The sequence below is a fragment of the Dendrobates tinctorius genome, unplaced genomic scaffold (genome assembly GCF_039654945.1).
Source record: "Dendrobates tinctorius isolate UK_male_01 unplaced genomic scaffold, ASM3965494v1 ptg000348l, whole genome shotgun sequence".
Taxonomy (NCBI): domain Eukaryota; kingdom Metazoa; phylum Chordata; class Amphibia; order Anura; family Dendrobatidae; genus Dendrobates; species Dendrobates tinctorius.
The window spans coordinates 1,766,260-1,783,968 of record NW_027362014.1 but is presented as its reverse complement, the minus strand read 5'-3'; the positions used below and the strand labels follow the sequence as shown (position 1 = coordinate 1,783,968).

Below are 17,709 nucleotides of genomic sequence, written 5' to 3'. Positions count from 1 at the left end.
GACGAGGCTGCTGGGGCAGTACAGGGACGGCGAGGCTGCTGGGGCAGTACAGGGATAGGGAGGCTGCTGGGGCAGTACAGGGATGGGGAGGCTGCTGGGGCCGCCTGGAGGCTGCTGGGGCAGTACAGGGACGGCGAGGCTGCTGGGGCAGACTGGAGGCTGCTGGGGCAGTACAGGGATAGGGAGGCTGCTGGGGCAGACTGGAGGCTGGTGGGGGGGTACAGGGACGGCGAGGCTGCTGGGGCAGTACAGGGACGGCGAGGCTGCTGGTGCAGTACAGGGATAGGGAGGCTGCAGGGGCAGTACAGGGATAGGGAGGCTGCTGGGGCAGACTGGAGGCTGGTGGGGGAGTACAGGGATAGGGAGGCTGCTGGGGCCGCCTGGAGGGTGCTGGGGTAGTACCTGGACGGTGAGGCTGCTGGGGCAGACTGGAGGCTGGTGGGGCAGTACAGGGACGGGGAGGCTGCTGGGGCCTCCTGGAGGCTGTTGGGGCAGTACAGGGACGGGGAGGCTGCTGGGGCCGCCTGGAGGCTGCTGGGGCAGTACAGGGACGGCGAGGCTGCTGGGGCAGACTGGAGGCTGGTGGGGCAGTACAGGGACGGGGAGGCTGCTGGGGCCTCCTGGAGGCTGCTGGGGCAGTACAGGGACGGGGAGGCTGATGGGGCCGCCTGGAGGGTGCTGGGGCAGTACAGGGACGGGGAGGCTGATGGGGCCGCCTGGAGGGTGCTGGGGCAGTACAGGGACGGGGAGGCTGATGGGGCCGCCTGGAGGGTGCTGGGGCAGTACAGGGACGGGGAGGCTGATGGGGCCGCCTGGAGGGTGCTGGGGCAGTACAGGGACGGGGAGGCTGATGGGGCCGCCTGGAGGGTGCTGGGGCAGTACAGGGATAGGGAGGCTGCTGGGGCCGCCTGGAGGGTGCTGGGGCAGTACCTGGACGGTGAGGCTGCTGGGGCAGACTGGAGGCTGGTAGGGCAGTAGAGGGATAGGGAGGCTGCTGGGGCAGACTGGAGGCTGGTGGGGCAATACAGGGACGGCGAGGCTGCTGGGGCAGTACAGGGACGACGAGGCTGCTGGGGCAGTACAGGGACGGCGAGGCTGCTGGGGCCGCCTGGAAGCTGCTGGGGCAGTACAGGGACGGCGAGGCTGCTGGGGCAGTACAGGGACGGCGAGGCTGCTGGGGCAGTACAGGGACGGCGAGGCTGCTGGGGCAGACTGGAGGCTGCTGGGGCAGTACAGGGTTAGGGAGGCTGCTGGGGCAGACTGGAGACTGGTGGGGAAATACAGGGACGGCGAGGCTGCTGGGGCAGACTGGAGGCTGGTAGGGCAGTAGAGGGATAGGGAGGCTGCTGGGGCAGACTGGAGGCTGGTGGGGCAATACAGGGACGGCGAGGCTGCTGGGGCAGTACAGGGACGACGAGGCTGCTGGGGCAGTACAGGGACGGCGAGGCTGCTGGGGCCGCCTGGAAGCTGCTGGGGCAGTACAGGGACGGCGAGGCTGCTGGGGCAGTACAGGGACGATGAGGCTGCTGGGGCAGTACAGGGACGGGGAGGCTGCTGGGGCAGTACAGGGATAGGGAGGCTGCAGGGGCAGTACAGGGATAGGGAGGCTGCTGGGGCAGACTGGAGGCTGGTGGGGCAGTACAGGGATAGGGAGGCTGCTGGGGCCGCCTGGAGGCTGCTGGGGCAGTACAGGGACGGGGAGGCTGCTGGGGCCTCCTGGAGGCTGCTGGGGCAGTACAGGGACGGGGAGGCTGCTGGGGCAGTACAGGGATGGGGAAGCTGCTGGGGCAGTACAGGGATGGGGAGGCTGCTGGGGCAGACTGGAGGCTGCTGGGGCAGTACAGGGATAGGGAGGCTGCTGGGGCCGCCTGGAGGCTGCTGGGGCAGACTGGAGGCTGGTGGGGCAGTACAGGGACGGGGAGGCTGCTGGGGCCACCTGGAGGCTGCTGGGGCAGTACAGGGACGGGGAGGCTGATGGGGCCGCCTGGAGGGTGCTGGGGCAGTACAGGGACGGGGAGGCTGATGGGGCCGCCTGGAGGGTGCTGGGGCAGTACAGGGACGGGGAGGCTGATGGGGCCGCCTGGAGGGTGCTGGGGCAGTACAGGGACGGGGAGGCTGATGGGGTCGCCTGGAGGCTGCTGGGGCAGTACAGGGGTGGTGAGGCTGCTGGGTCAGACTGGAGGCTGCTGGGGCAGTACAGGGACGGGGAGGCTGTTTGGGACGCCTGGAGGCTGCTGGGGCATTAAACGGAACGGGGAGGCTGTTTGGGCCGCCTGGAGGCTGCTGGGACAGTACAGGGACGGGGAGGCTGCTGAGGCAGGACAGGGACGGGAAGGCTGCTCAGGCCGCCTGGAGGCTGCTGGGGCAGGACAGGGACGGGGAGGCTGCTCAGGCCGCCTGGAGGCTGCTGGGGCAGGACAGGGACGGGGAGGCTGCTCAGGCCGCCTGGAGGCTGCTGGGGCAGGACAGGGACGGGGAGGCTGCTGGGGCAGGACAGGGACGGGGAGGCTGCTGGGGTCGCCTGGAGGCTGCTGGGGCAGTACAGGGGTGGCGAGGCTGCTGGGGCAGACTGGAGGCTGGTGGGGCAGTACAGGGACGGCGAGGCTGCTGGGGCAGACTGGAGGCTGGTGGGGCAGTACAGGGACGGCGAGGCTGCTCGGGCAGACTGGAGGCTGGTGGGGCAGTACAGGGACGGTGAGGCTGCTGGGGCAGACTGGAGGCTGGTGGGGCAGTACAGGGACGGCGAGGCTGGTGGGGCAGAACAGGGATAGGGAGGCTGCTGGGGCCGCCTGGAGGGTGCTGGGGCAGTACCTGGACGGTGAGGCTGCTGGGGCAGACTGGAGGCTGGTAGGGCAGTACAGGGGTGGTGAGGCTGCTGGGGCAGACTGGAGGCTGGTGGGGCAGTACAGGGACTGGGAGGCTGCTCGGGCCGCCTGGAGGCTGCTGGGGCAGTACAGGGACAGGGAGGCTGCTGGGGCAGTACCGGGACGGGGAGGCTGCTGGGGCAGACTGGAGGCTGCTGGGGGTAGTACAGGGATGGCGAGGCTTCTGGGGCAGACTGGAGGCTGGTGGGGCAGTACAGGGGACGGCGAGGCTGCTGGGGCAGTACAGGGGACGGCGAGGCTGCTGGGGCAGTACAGGGGACGGGGAGGCTGCTGGGGCAGTATAGAGATGGCAATGCTGGTGGAGCAGACTGGAGGCTGTTGGGGCAGTACAGGGGTGGCGAGGCTACTGGGGCAGACTGGAGGCTGGTGAGGCAGTACAGGGACGGCGAGGCTGCTGGGCTGGGGACTGTGGGGGGGCCACTCAGTTGCTGGGGTGCAGCAGTTTTATAGCTTAGTATTAATACTTGTATTTGCTGACGGCACACAGATTTCCGATGATGGCGCTTAGCGTACGGCGTGTGCTCTCTGAGCGGTCCGGGCTGGTGTGACGCTTAGTGTACGGCGTGTGCCCTCTGAGCGGTCGGGGCTTGTGTGACGCTTAGTGTACGGCGTGTGCTCTCTGAGCGGTCGGGGCTTGTGTGACGCTTAGCGTACGGCGTGTGCCCTCTGAGCGGTCGGGGCTTGTGTGACGCTTAGTGTACGGCGTGTGCTCTCTGAGCGGTCGGGGCTTGTGTGACGCTTAGCGTACGGCGTGTGCCCTCTGAGCGGTCGGGGCTTGTGTGACGCTTAGCGTACGGCGTGTGCTCTCTGAGCGGTCGGGTCTGGTGTGACGCTTATTGTACAGCGTGTGCTCTCTGATCGGTCGGGTCTGGTGTGACGCTTAGCGTACGGCGTGTGCTCTCTGAGCGGTCGGGGCTGGTGTGACGCTTAGCGTACGGCGTGTGCTCTCTGAGCGGTCGGGGCTTGTGTGACGCTTAGTGTACGGCGTGTGCCCTCTGAGCAGTCGGGGCTTGTGTGACGCTTAGCGTACGGCGAGTGCTCTCTGATCGGTCGGGGATGGTGTGACGCTTAGCGTACGGCGTGTGCCCTCTGAGCGGTCGGGGCTGGTGTGACACTTGGCGTACGGTGTGTGCCCTCCGAGCGGTCGGGGCTGGTGTGATGCTTAGCGTACGGCGTGCGCTTTCTGAGCGGTCGGGGCTTGTGTGACGCTTAGCGTACGGCGTGTGCCCTCTGAGCAGTCGGGGCTGGTGTGACGCTTAGTGTACGGCGTGTGCTCTCTGATCGGTCTGGTGTGACGCTTAGCGTACGGCGTGCTCCCTCTGAGCGGTCGGGGCTGGTGTGACGCTTAGCGTACGGCGTTTGCTCTCTGAGTGGCCGGGGCTTGTGTGACGCTTAGCGTACGGCGTGTGCTCTCTGAGCGGTCGGGGCTGGTGTGACGCTTAGCGTACGGCGTGTGCTCTCTGAGCGGTCGGGGCTTGTGTGACGCTTAGCGTTTGGCGTTTGCTCTCTGAGTGGCCGGGGCTGGTGTGACGCTTAGCGTACGGTGTGTGCTCTCTGAGCGGTCGGGGCTGGTGTGACGCTTAGCGTACGGCGTGTGCTCTCTGAGCGGTCGGGGCTTGTGTGACGCTTAGCGTACGGCGTGTGCTCTCTGAGCGGTCGGGGCTGGTGTGACGCTTAGCCTACGGCGTGTGCCCTCTGAGCGGTCGGGGCTGGTGTGACGCTTAGCGTACGGCGTGTGCCCTCTGAGTGGTTGGACCTGATGTGACACTTAGTGTACGGCTTGTGCCCTCTGAGCGGTCGGGGCTTGTGTGATGCTTAGCGTACGGCGTGTGCCCTCTGAGTGGTCGGGGCTTGTGTGACGCTTAGCGTACGGCGTGTGCTCTCTGAGCGGTCGGAGCTGGTGTGATGCTTAGCGTACGGCGTGTGCCCTCTGAGCGGTCGGGGCTGGTGTGACGCTTAGTGTACGGTGTGTGCTCTCTGATTAGTCGGGGCTGGTGTGACGCTTAGTGTACGGCGTGTGCTCTCTGATTAGTCGGGGCTGGTGTGATGCTTAGTGTACGGCGTGTGCCCTCTGAGCGGTCGGGGCTGGTGTGACGCTTAGTGTACGACGTGTGCTCTGTGATTGGTCGGGGCTGGTGTGACGCTTAATGTACGGCGTGTGCCCTCTGAGCGGTCGGGGCTGGTGTGACGCTTAGTGTACGGCGTGTGCTCTCTGAGCGGTCGGGGCTGGTGTGAGCGGAGGCCATGTTGTCTGCCCTTTGCATGCTGGGAGAGTTGTGTGCTGACGCGTGTGACGAACAGCCCACCGCCGTTCGTCTACTTACGGGCGACACTAACGGGGGTCCCGCTGCCACCAAAACGCGACGGACAGCGGACCCTGTGTCACCACTATGTCACAATCCCACCACTGACCCGGGTGTATCAGCGGACGGAGGGACGTGACACAATGCCGGCACACGGCTATCACAGGCACCGTTGGGGCTTATCTTAGTTATCCCACCACCGGCACCATGTGACAAAAATATCCAGCAAGCTAATCTCGCTCTACAATTTGCCGCAGGGGGAGTTTAATTTGGATGCCCCACCACTGCTATCAATCTTCCAAGTACTGCGGGGATTTATGTATATCCCACTTTCTCAGTTCCACTTTGGAACTCGCAGCTCTCCGGCGCCCCCCTTACCCTCAGGTCAGTCAGGGAACTGCACCTAGGATAATTAGTCGCCGGACGGGCTGCCTGTTGTGAACCGGCAATTAGGCTTCTGCAGTAAGGGAATTATCAATGCTGTGGCTGCAGACCCTTATTCAGCAATATAAGACCCTTCTAGACTGCCAGCAAGCCTCTATAGCCGTATACAACGCGCTGCCACCAGTCACGGTTACTTAATTCACAGTGTTAAATTAAGAGGGTCCGTGGCAAACCCCTTGAATTAGTAGCGATTATCTATCAAAGGCGTATAGTTCGATTCTTAGAGCATGGAGACAGATCTAAATAATTTCATTTATTTTCCGAAAGAGGACAGTGATTACAGATAAAAGTTGCTATAAAATTGAGACATAAAATATGTACAGTACAGGTATAAAATAAAAGTGGAGAAAACAAAGAGATTACACTCACAGTTCCATATTGTTCCTTAGGCAGACCATGCGGCTTTAAGGTGGGTGGAGGCGGAGCTGCACTTCTCCGCTCATCTGAGTTCTTGTCAGCACGGACTCTGCAGCTGTTCTGAGCTGGTTTGCCCAGGAAATGCCTTATAGACTTTCCTATGTGACATCACAGAGAGGTGCATTCTGGGTTGATCCCACCTCTCTTATCCAAGTTATGTTTTGGCTACAAAACTTAGATTAGCTATAACTTTATGGGAGAAGCTGGTATGGACTCATCAGTGGTATCATGTTTCCCAGCGTAATGAGCCCATCAAGAAAACATCAAACATCTATGCGATATGACCGTCCATTTGGGCGCAAATCCTATCTCATGTTCTGGAGAGGGTAGAACTTCGAAACATACGCGGTCTCGAAGCTGGGACCGCTCAGGTTACAAAAATATGATTTTCATATCTCTAGGGTATTTGGTTCTTATGGTATAGTCTCTCATAGTTTTATTCGTTTCAAACAAAGAAGTTTAGTTCCCGCACTTTTTTTCTCTTTCAGCTGAGAGAAGCCAAATGGTGTGAGGAAGATGGTCTAGCTAATTAACATTCCTGCTCTTCCAGAGGAAGTGGCAGGGTTGATAAAACCTGGGGGGAAGGAATTCCTACTACTGACAGTTTACAATGTCCTAGGATGGAGGATTTGTTAGCACATTGCAACAGAAAACATATCTTGCAGACATTGTACATCACACCTCCCCCCTTAAGAGGGCGCTAAGGAGGCATTACCTCTCGGTAATCGGCCATGCGCACCTCAGCGGGTTCGCCCCGGCGGGACAACCCATCGGCATTGCCGTTTTCACTGCCCTTCCTGTGTTTTACAGTAAAATCGTACTGTTGAAGGGCAAGGCTCCAGCGGAGCAATCTTCCATTGGTTCCGGACACTGTGTGCAACCAGCTCAGAGGGTTGTGGTCGGTTACCACCGTGAAGGCGCGCCCATACAGGTAGGGCTGCAAACGCTGCAGTGCCCACACCATGGCCAGACACTCCTTCTCGATGGTCGAGTATGCCACTTCCCTCGGCAAAAGTTTCCGGCTCAGGTACAACACGGGGTGCTCTTGGTCCCCCGAGTCGACCTGGCTAAGCACAGCACCGAGGCCAAACTCGCTGGCGTCGGTCTGTACCAGAAACGGGCGACTGCTGTCGACTGCTCTCAACACTGGAGAGTTGCACAGGGCTGCTTTCAAAGCTTGGAAAGCCGCCTCACAGTCATCTGTCCAGTTGACTGTTTGGGGTAGCCTCTGCTTGGTGAGGTCAGTCAAGGGTTTGGCAAGGGCGCTATAGTCCTGTACGAACCGCCTATAGTACCCTGCAGTGCCCAAGAAGGACTTCACCTGTTTCTTGGTCCTGGGGGTGGGCCAGGACACGATTGCGTCCACTTTTTCTGGCTCCGGGCTCATGGAACCCCCGCCTACCCGGTGCCCCAGGTAGTGGACCTTGCGCATGCCTATCTGGCACTTCCCCGGCTTGATGGTCAGGCCTGCCTGGTGAAGACGCTTGAGCACCTCCTGGAGGTGCTGAAGGTGTTCCTCCCAGGTGGAACTGAAGACGGCAATATCGTCTAAGTACGCCACCGCGTACTCCTCCAGTCCCCGAAGCAGGTGGTTGACCATCCGCTGGAAAGTGGCAGGGGCATTCTTCAAGCCGAAGGGCATGACCGTGGACTCGTACAGTCCAAAGGGGGTGATAAAGGCGGATTTCTCCTGCGCCTCAGGGCTCAGGGGAATCTGCCAGTATCCCCGACTCAAATCCATGATGGATATGTAGTTGGCGTTTGTCAACCGCTCGAGCAGATCCTCGATGCGCGGCATTGGGTGGGCATCAGAGGTTGTGATGGCGTTGAGCCCCCTGTAGTCCACGCAGAACCGGGTGGTTTGATCCTTTTTAGGCACGAGGACTACAGGTGAAGCCCACGCGCTTTGTGACCGTCGAATCACCCCCAGCCTTAACATCTCATCGATCTCTTGGCGCATGACTTGTTGCACCGTCTCAGAGATCCGATAGGGTGTTCGCCGTAATGGGGCGTGATTCCCGGTGTCCACCTCATGAACCGCTAACTCCGTCCTCCCAGGACGGTTGGTGAACACGGGCCGGAAGAGTTCCAGGGTGGCCATCAACTGCAACCGCTGGGACACGGTGAGCGAACCACTTATCTCCATGTCCTCAATGGACCCATTGGCCTTGGCCTGGGCCAGCATGTCCAGGAGGGAATCTTCCTCCCCATCCTCTGGCAGATTGCAGACCGGTAGGATGCAAGCTTCACGTTCGTAGTGCGCCTTCAGCATGTTGACGTGAAAGGCCTTGCGCCTACCCCGAGCATGGTCAAGCGTGACCACGTAGGTGACCGGGTTGAGCTGTTGGTGGACGACGTACGGGCCTTCCCAGGCTGCCTGAAGCTTATCCGTTGGTACCGGGACCAACACCCACACCTTTTGACCCACCTGGTAGGTCCGCTCCCGGGCGTTCTGGTCGTACCAGCGCTTCTGGTCAGCCTGAGCCTGCGTCAGGTTGTCATGCACCAACTGCGTCAAGGTCAGCATCTTGTCACGGAAGCGCATGACATAATCCACGATGGACACTTCTGTGGGGTTTGGCTCATCTTCCCAGGATTCTCTTATCAACCCAAGGGGTCCCCGGACTCGCCTGCCATACAGGAGCTCGAAGGGGGAGAACCCGGTCGAGGCCTGCGGAACTTCTCTGTAAGCGAACAGCAGGTGTGGGAGGTACCGCTCCCAGTCGCGCCCTTGGGTCTCAACCAGTATGCGGAGCATCTGTTTGAGGGTACCGTTGAAACGTTCACACAAACCGTTAGTCTGTGGGTGATACGCACTTGATACCAGCTGCGTCACCTGCATTTTCTCACAGAGAGCCTCCATTAGGCGAGACATGAATTGGGGCCCTTGATCGGTAAGCATCTCCCTGGGAAATCCTACTCTTGAAAAGATGGTCACCAGTGCGTCAGCCACCTTATCTGCCCTGGTTGAAGACAGAGCTACTGCCTCTGGGTACCGGGTAGCGTAGTCTACCACGGTGAGAATGTATCGCTTTCCGGAGCTGCTGGGGACGGACAGCGGTCCTACAATGTCCACCGCGATTCTCTGGAAAGGCTCCTCTATCACCGGCAAAGGAATAAGGGGAGCCTTAAGAGCAGGCCCCGCCTTACCCACTTTTTGACAGGTGGCACAGGAGCGGCAGTAGTGTGTTACATCTGTCCCCATCTTGGGCCAATAGAAGTGTTGAGACAGCCGTGCCTTTGTTTTGCTGATCCCCAAGTGTCCAGCGAGTGGAATCTCATGGGCAATCCGCAACAACTCAGTTCTGAACTGATAGGGGACGACCAGCTGTCTTTCCCTCAACCACTCCTTTTTAGGATCTCCGGGTACTGTCTCCCGGTACAACCTTCCTCGTTCCCAGAACACCCTCTCCTTATCAGACTTGGAGGTGGGCGTCTCGGCGAGACCTCTCAATTTCTCCAGGCTGGCATCTGAGTGCAGAGCAGCCTGGAACTCCATGCTGGAGGCTGCCAGAAGTGACGTCAGGGTCCCCTCTTTACTGGGACCCTCTGGAACCGGCTCTGGGTTCACCTCTGGTTCAGTCTCTCCTGTAGCAGCAGAGGGTCCAGAAGACAGTGCGTTACCTGCGATCTGGGCACTCTGACTGCGTGTGACAGCTGCTATGTATGCTGTCTCCCTGGGGATTTCTTCAGACCCACCAGCTGGTGCTGCCCTGGGCTCTACCTCCCCATCCACCCCCAACACTTCAGGAGCAGTGCTACTTATGGGCCAGTTACCTTCCTCGGTGGCACTGGTCAGCTGCATGGCATTACCTTCCTCATGGTCCCCATGCACCTCCCCATTCTCTTGAGCACCGTTGCTTGCTCCTGCCAGGGGTTCCTCAGCCGTCTCACTCCGCAGAGTGACGGGGCTGAGCACTTCGGTACCTGTGGACACATCTACCGCTTCAAAGAAAGGGTTAACGGGTTCAGTCGGCACAGATACATCAACATCATCATTCCTAGGAAAAGAATGGTTATCAGTTTGCTTTGGTACATTCACATCAGCATCAGCATCATACCTTGGGAAAGAATGGTTGTTAGTTGCATCATTACTCATCAAGGCATTAGCAGGTAACACATTCAGTTTCCCATCATCAACATCATCAGGGTTAACGTTACCCTTATTATCAGTTTGGGGAAGGGTGTCAGGGACATAGTATGCAACCATCCTCCCCAAGTCAGTCCCCAATAAAACATCAGTGGGCAAATTTTCAGACACTCCCACCTCCCTCAACCCGCTCCCGGCACCCCAGTCAAGAAAAACTCGTGCCACTGGCAAGGGACAACGGGTGCCTCCAATCCCGGTGACAGTCAGGGTTTTCCCCTCAACAAACTCTTCAGGGGCCGCCAGTCCAGGACGGATGAGGGTTCGTTCAGCCCCGGTGTCCTTGAGGCCTGTAGCAAGACGGGCCCCCACCTGAACAGGTTGAACGTTGTCGTCAGCCCTCCCAACCACACCTCCCACCAAAAGAACAGAGGCGTTGGGCCCGGGGGCCTTGGCTGGGGGGTTCTTCGGCCTATCCGGACAGGTGTAAGAGAAGTGACCAGGCCGCTTGCAGTGGTGACACAGGCGACTGTCAGTAGCCGGCCTGTTGTTGGCAACAGGGACAGGGCCTCCGGAGGGACGGCTAGCTGGGGCATTGGGGTTGGTTGCTGGCTTACCCCCTTTCCAGCTGGTGGCGACTGGCCTCCGCGTCTCGGGCTTCCGGTTGGCCTCGTGGTTGTCGGCGATCTGCGCCGCTTTGTCCGCGTTCGTTGGTTCGCGGTCCAGGATGAACTGTCGGACCTCAGCTGGGCAGAGATGCAGGAACTGGTCTTTGATCATCAGGTCCCGTAGCTGCTCAAAGGTTTCAACGGACAGTCCATGGATCCACTGGTCAAAGTGGGTCCTGAGTCCTTGCACCACATCACTGTAGCTATCGTGTGGGCCACGTTGGAGGTGTCGGAACTTCTTTCGGTATACCTCAGGTGTCAGCCGGTATTTGGCGATCAGAGCCTGCTTTATGGCGTCATAGTCGTCATCGGCTTCTGGCGGAAGAGAAGCAAATGCCTCCAGGGCTTTGCCTTTTAGCCCTGGGGTCAAGTACCTTGCCCATTGGTCTCTAGGCAGCTGGTACTGTCTGCAGGCTTTCTCAAAGGCTCGCAGAAATGTGTCCAAGTCCCCATCCTTTTCCATCACGGGAAAATGCTCTGGCCGGGGTTTAGGAGTCTGGACGCTGCTGGGCTCACTGCTTCGGGCTGTGGGGGCATTCCCACCCCGCTGGAGTACCTCCAGTTCATGGGCCCTCTGCGCCTCCCTCTCGGCTCGCTGCTCTGCTCTCTCAGCCTCCGCTCGGCGCTCAGCTCTCTCAGCCTGGGCTTGACGCTCGGCTTGGGCCTCCTGCCGATATTGCTGGATCAGCCTCACCCGCCCATCACTGTCTTCGGCGGGGAGTGCGTCCAAGGCCATTTGCAGATAGGGGTCCACCCCGTCCTGGTTGAATGTGGGGCCAGCGCTCAGGATTGGAGCCTCTGCTGCAGCCCCATTGCCACTTGGGCCAACTTCTGCGCTCGCTGGATTCTGGTCGTCCAGCTGCACTAGAGCCGCGATCATTTGAGCTCTGTTTTTGTTTGTGGCGTCAAGGCCTTGGTACGTGCATAACCCAGCAAGAACTTCCTTTGTCTGCCGGTTGTACCAAGGTTCTCCTTTTGCCGCCATGGTTGCCAAATAAAAGATAGAAAAAGAAAAACGAAGAAATGGGAGGGCATACTTGTACGTACACACAAATGTCTCAGAACTAGTAACCACTGAGTCTGTTCTCCAAAACCTTTGATGCAGGATTCCCGCAGGAACCGTGCAGGTTTTTAGTGAGAGGAATGATTGCTCAAACCAAATCACTAATGCTCTAGGATGATCCCACCGCTGCCACCAATATGTGACGAACAGCCCACCGCCGTTCGTCTACTTACGGGCGACACTAACGGGGGTCCCGCTGCCACCAAAACGCGACGGACAGCGGACCCTGTGTCACCACTATGTCACAATCCCACCACTGACCCGGGTGTATCAGCGGACGGAGGGGCGTGACACAATGCCGGCACACGGCTATCACAGGCACCGTTGGGGCTTATCTTAGTTATCCCACCACCGGCACCATGTGACAAAAATATCCAGCAAGCTAATCTCGCTCTACAATTTGCCGCAGGGGGAGTTTAATTTGGATGCCCCACCACTGCTATCAATCTTCCAAGTACTGCGGGGATTTATGTATATCCCACTTTCTCAGTTCCACTTTGGAACTCGCAGCTCTCCGGCGCCCCCCTTACCCTCAGGTCAGTCAGGGAACTGCACCTAGGATAATTAGTCGCCGGACGGGCTGCCTGTTGTGAACCGGCAATTAGGCTTCTGCAGTAAGGGAATTATCAATGCTGTGGCTGAAGCCCCTTACTCAGCAATATAAGACCCTTCTAGACTGCCAGCAAGCCTCTATAGCCGTATACAACGCGCTGCCACCAGTCACGGTTACTTAATTCACAGTGTTAAATTAAGAGGGTCCGTGGCAAACCCCTTGAATTAGTAGCGATTATCTATCAAAGACGTATAGTTCGATTCTTAGAGCATGGAGACAGATCTAAATAATTTCATTTAATTTCCGAAAGAGGACAGTGATTACAGATAAAAGTTGCTATAAAATTGAGACATAAAATATGTACAGTACAGGTATAAAATAAAAGTGGAGAAAACAAAGAGATTACACTCACAGTTCCATATTGTTCCTTAGGCAGACCATGCGGCTTTAAGGTGGGTGGAGGCGGAGCTGCACTTCTCCGCTCATCTGAGTTCTTGTCAGCACGGACTCTGCAGCTGTTCTGAGCTGGTTTGCCCAGGAAATGCCTTATAGACTTTCCTATGTGACATCACAGAGAGGTGCATTCTGGGTTGATCCCACCTCTCTTATCCAAGTTATGTTTTGGCTACAAAACTTAGATTAGCTATAACTTTATGGGAGAAGCTGGTATGGACTCATCAGTGGTATCATGTTTCCCAGCGTAATGAGCCCATCAAGAAAACATCAAACATCTATGCGATATGACCGTCCATTTGGGCGCAAATCCTATCTCATGTTCTGGAGAGGGTAGAACTTCGAAACATACGCGGTCTCGAAGCTGGGACCGCTCAGGTTACAAAAATATGATTTTCATATCTCTAGGGTATTTGGTTCTTATGGTATAGTCTCTCATAGTTTTATTCGTTTCAAACAAAGAAGTTTAGTTCCCGCACTTTTTTTCTCTTTCAGCTGAGAGAAGCCAAATGGTGTGAGGAAGATGGTCTAGCTAATTAACATTCCTGCTCTTCCAGAGGAAGTGGCAGGGTTGATAAAACCTGGGGGGAAGGAATTCCTACTACTGACAGTTTACAATGTCCTAGGATGGAGGATTTGTTAGCACATTGCAACAGAAAACATATCTTGCAGACATTGTACATCACAACGCGTTGTGTCTTTTTGTTGCAGAGCCGTTCCCTAGGAGCAGGAGATGACTGCGGCAGAGAGTGTGCAGCGCCCCGACCCCTTCTTCTCCAGTGATTGTCCTTGTGTCGTAGGGTGATGTCCGCTTCTTCTCATACATGGTGACTGCTGTGTCCTGTCTGGCGTAATATGTGCCGTAACATCTCAAGTGCGTCACGTGTTCAGACCGTAGCGGTGACTCAGTCACTTGACCCCCTTCCCCCTTTTAATCAGTGGAAGCTGATCTATAGGAAACCCCTAACCTGCCCGAAGATAGAAACTGCTGTGAAATGTGGCCCGCCCCTGAGGATGCCATCATCAGCACCCTACCAATGTGGTCTGCCCCTGAGGATGCCACCATCGGGGCCCTACCAATGTAGCCCGCCCCTGAGGATGCCGCCATCAGCACCCTACCAATGTGGTCTGCCCCTGAGGATGCCACCATCAGCACCCTACCAATGTGGTCTGCCCCTGAGGATGCCGCTATTGGGGCCCTACCAATTTTTCCCGTGCCTGAGGATGCCGCCATCGGCGCCCTGCCGATGTGCTCCACCCCTGAGGATGTGGCCATTGGTGCCCTATCCATGTGGCCCGCCCCTGAGGATGCCACCATCAGCACCATACCCATGTGGCCCGCCCCTGAGGATGCCACCATCGGCACCAGGCCAGTGTGGCCCGTCCCTGAGGATGCCGACATCGGCGCCCTACCAATGTTTCCCGCCCCTGAGGATGCCGCCATTGGCGCCCTGCCGATGTGCTCCACCCCTGAGGATGTGGCCATTGGCGCCCTATCCCTGTGGCCCGCCCCTGAGGATGCCACCATCAGCACCATACCCTTGTGGCCCGCCCCTGAGGATGCCACCATCGGCACCAGGCCAGTGTGGCCCGTCCCTGAGGATGCCGCCATCGGCGCCCTGCGAGCTCTGGACGACTTGTAATATATTTTTGTATCATGAAGTCACTCATAGACTTTTGCTTTTAGTGTTGAGATTCCTGTGAATAATGTGAGGGTGAGACGCGTCCTCCCTGCAGCCGACCCCGACAAGCACCTTGTATCGTCAGTGAATCATGTAGACGAGCCGCCGATGAATTCTGAAGATTCCCTTCTACACAATAAAAAATGAACGTTATGGGGGAGGAGCCAGGGTCCGCAGAAGCCCCTCCCCCATGGTGACTGCTGCCTGTAATGAGCGGGGGAGGGGCGACCGCTGAGCCCCCCATAGTGAGGCTGAATAGCACTACTGCCCCCCGCAGGCCGGCCTGGCTGCTGTACGCTGCGTTAATCATGAGCAAACGCAAAATAGTGTATTATTTCTGTGCATTTTTTTAAATAAAATATCAGAAATCAGAATTTTGAATCGATGCGAAGTCCGGAGCAGAGAACGGAGCGGGTCACCCCAAAACGGAGCCGGGACCGCGAGGAGCAGCAATGGCCGCTGTGTCCCTGCATCACGCTCCATTACCGATCCCACAAGCAACTGGGGACTCGTTACAGTGTGTCAGCGAAGACATCACCCGAGAGGCCAGAACGAGAATAATACAGCACACAGTGTATACAGCTCCCATAGAGATACATTATACATTCTATCCGCAGTCACCACCAGGGGGAGCTCACAGCACACAGTGTATACAGCTCCCATAGAGATACATTATACATTCTATCTGCAGTCACCACCAGGGGGAGCTCACAGCACACAGTGTATACAGCTCCCATAGAGATACATTATACATTCTATCCGCAGTCACCACCAGGGGGAGCTCACAGCGCACAGTGTATACAGCTCCCATAGAGATACATTATACATTCTATCCGCAGTCACCACCAGGGGGAGCTCACAGCGCACAGTGTATACAGCTCCCATAGAGATACATAATACATTCTACCTGCAGTCACCACTAGAGGGAGCTCACAGCACACAGTGTATACAGCTCCCATAGAGATACATTATACATTCTATCCGCAGTCACCACCAGGGGGAGCTCACAGCGCACAGTGTATACAGCTCCCATAGAGATACATAATACATTCTACCTGCAGTCACCACTAGGGGGAGCTCACAGCACACAGTGTATACAGCTCCCATAGAGATACATTATACATTCTACCTGCAGTCACCGCTAGGAGGAGCTCACAGCACACAGTGTATACAGCTCCCATAGAGCTACATTATACATTCTATCCGCAGTCACCACTAGGGGGAGCACACAGTGTATACAGCTCCCATAGAAATACATTATACATTCTATCCGCAGTCACCACTAGGGGGAGCTCACAGCGCACAGTGTATACAGCTCCCATAGAGATACATTATACATTCTATCCGCAGTCACCACTAGGGGGAGCTCACAGCGCACAGTGTATACAGCTCCCATAGAGATACATTATACATTCTATCCGCAGTCACCACTAGGGGGAGCTCACAGCGCACAGTGTATACAGCTCCCATAGAGATACATTATACATTCTATCCGAAGTCACCACTAGGAGGAGCTCACAGCACACAGTCTGTACAGCTCCCATAGAAATACATTATACATTCTACCTGCAGTCACCACTAGGAGGAGCTCACAGCACACAGTGTATACAGCTCCCATAGAGATACATTATACATTCTACCTGCAGTCACCACTAGTGGGAGCTCAGCACACAGTGTATACAGCTCCCATAGAGACACATTATACATTCTACCTGCAGTCACCACTAGGGGGAGATCAGCACAGTGTTTACAGCTCCCATAGAGATACATTATACACTCTACCTGCAGTCACCACTAGGGGGAGCTCACAGCACACAGTGTATACAGCTCCCATAGAGATACATTATACATTCTACCTGCAGTCACCACTAGGGGGAGCTCACAGCACACAGGGTGTACAGCTCCCATAGAGACATATTCTACCTGCAGTCACCACTAGGAGGAGCTCACAACACAGTGTATACAGCTCCCATAGAGACACATACATTCTACCTGCAGTCACCACTAGGAGGAGCTCAGCACACAGTGTTTACAGCTCCCATAGACATACATTATACACTCTACCTGCAGTCACCACTAGGGGGAGCTCACAGCACAGTGTATACAGCTCCCATAGAGATACATTATACATTCTACCTGGAGTCACAACTAGGGGGAGCTCACAGCACACAGTGTATACAGCTCCCATAGAGACACATTATACATTCTACCTGCAGTCAGCACTAGGAGGAGCTCACAGCACACATTGTATGCAGCTCCCATAAAGATACATTATACACTCTACCAGCAGTCACCACTAGGAGGAGCTCACAGCACACAGTGTATACAGCTCCATTAGAGATACATTATACATTCTACCTGCAGTCAGCACTAGGAGGAGCTCACAGCACACGGTGTATACAGCTCCATTAGACATACATTATACATTCTACCTGCAGTCACCTCTAGGAGGAGCTCACAGCAAACACTGTATACAGCTCCCATAGAGATACATTATACATTCTACCTGCAGTCACTACTAGGAGGAGCTCACAGCACAAGGTGTATAAAGCTCCCATAGAGATACATTATACACTCTACCTGCAGTCACCACTAGGGGGAGCTCACAGCACACAGCGTATACAGCTCCCATAGAGATACATTATACACTCTAACTGCAGTCACCACTAGGGGGAGTTCACAGCACACAGTGTATACAGCTCCCATAGAGATACATTATACATTCTACCCACAATCACCACTAGGAGGAGCTCACAGCACACAGTGTATGCAGCTCCCATAGAGATACATTATACATTCTACCTGCAGTCACCACTAGGAGGAGCTCACAGCATACAGTGTATACAGCTCCATTAGAGATACAATATACATTCTACCTGCAGTCACCTCTAGGAGGAGCTCACAGCACACAGTGTATACAGCTCCCATAGAGATACATTATACAGTCTACCTGCAGTCACCACTAGGAGGAGCTCACAGCACACAGTGTATACAGCTGCCATAGAGATACATTATACATTCTAGATGCAGTCACCACTAGAGAGAGCTCACAGCAAACAGTGTATACAGCTGCCATAGAGATACATTATACATTCTACCTGCAGTAACCACTAGGGGGAGCTCACAGCACACATTGTATACAGCACATATAGAG

At 56.5% G+C, this 17,709-nt stretch overlaps 1 protein-coding gene across 2 annotated transcripts in view; it reads left to right on the top strand.

The window, feature by feature from the left end:
* The window catches only part of AEBP2 (AE binding protein 2), a 38,346-nt gene extending 23,417 nt beyond the window's left edge, over window positions 1-14,929 (top strand). For both annotated transcript variants that reach the window (XM_073562353.1, XM_073562352.1), the window contains one exon: window positions 13,585-14,929. In XM_073562353.1, the coding sequence (XP_073418454.1) occupies window positions 13,585-13,597 (13 nt within the window). In that variant the 3' untranslated portion in view covers window positions 13,598-14,929. The remainder of the gene's footprint in view (window positions 1-13,584) is intronic.
* Window positions 14,930-17,709: the final 2,780 nt, after the last annotated feature.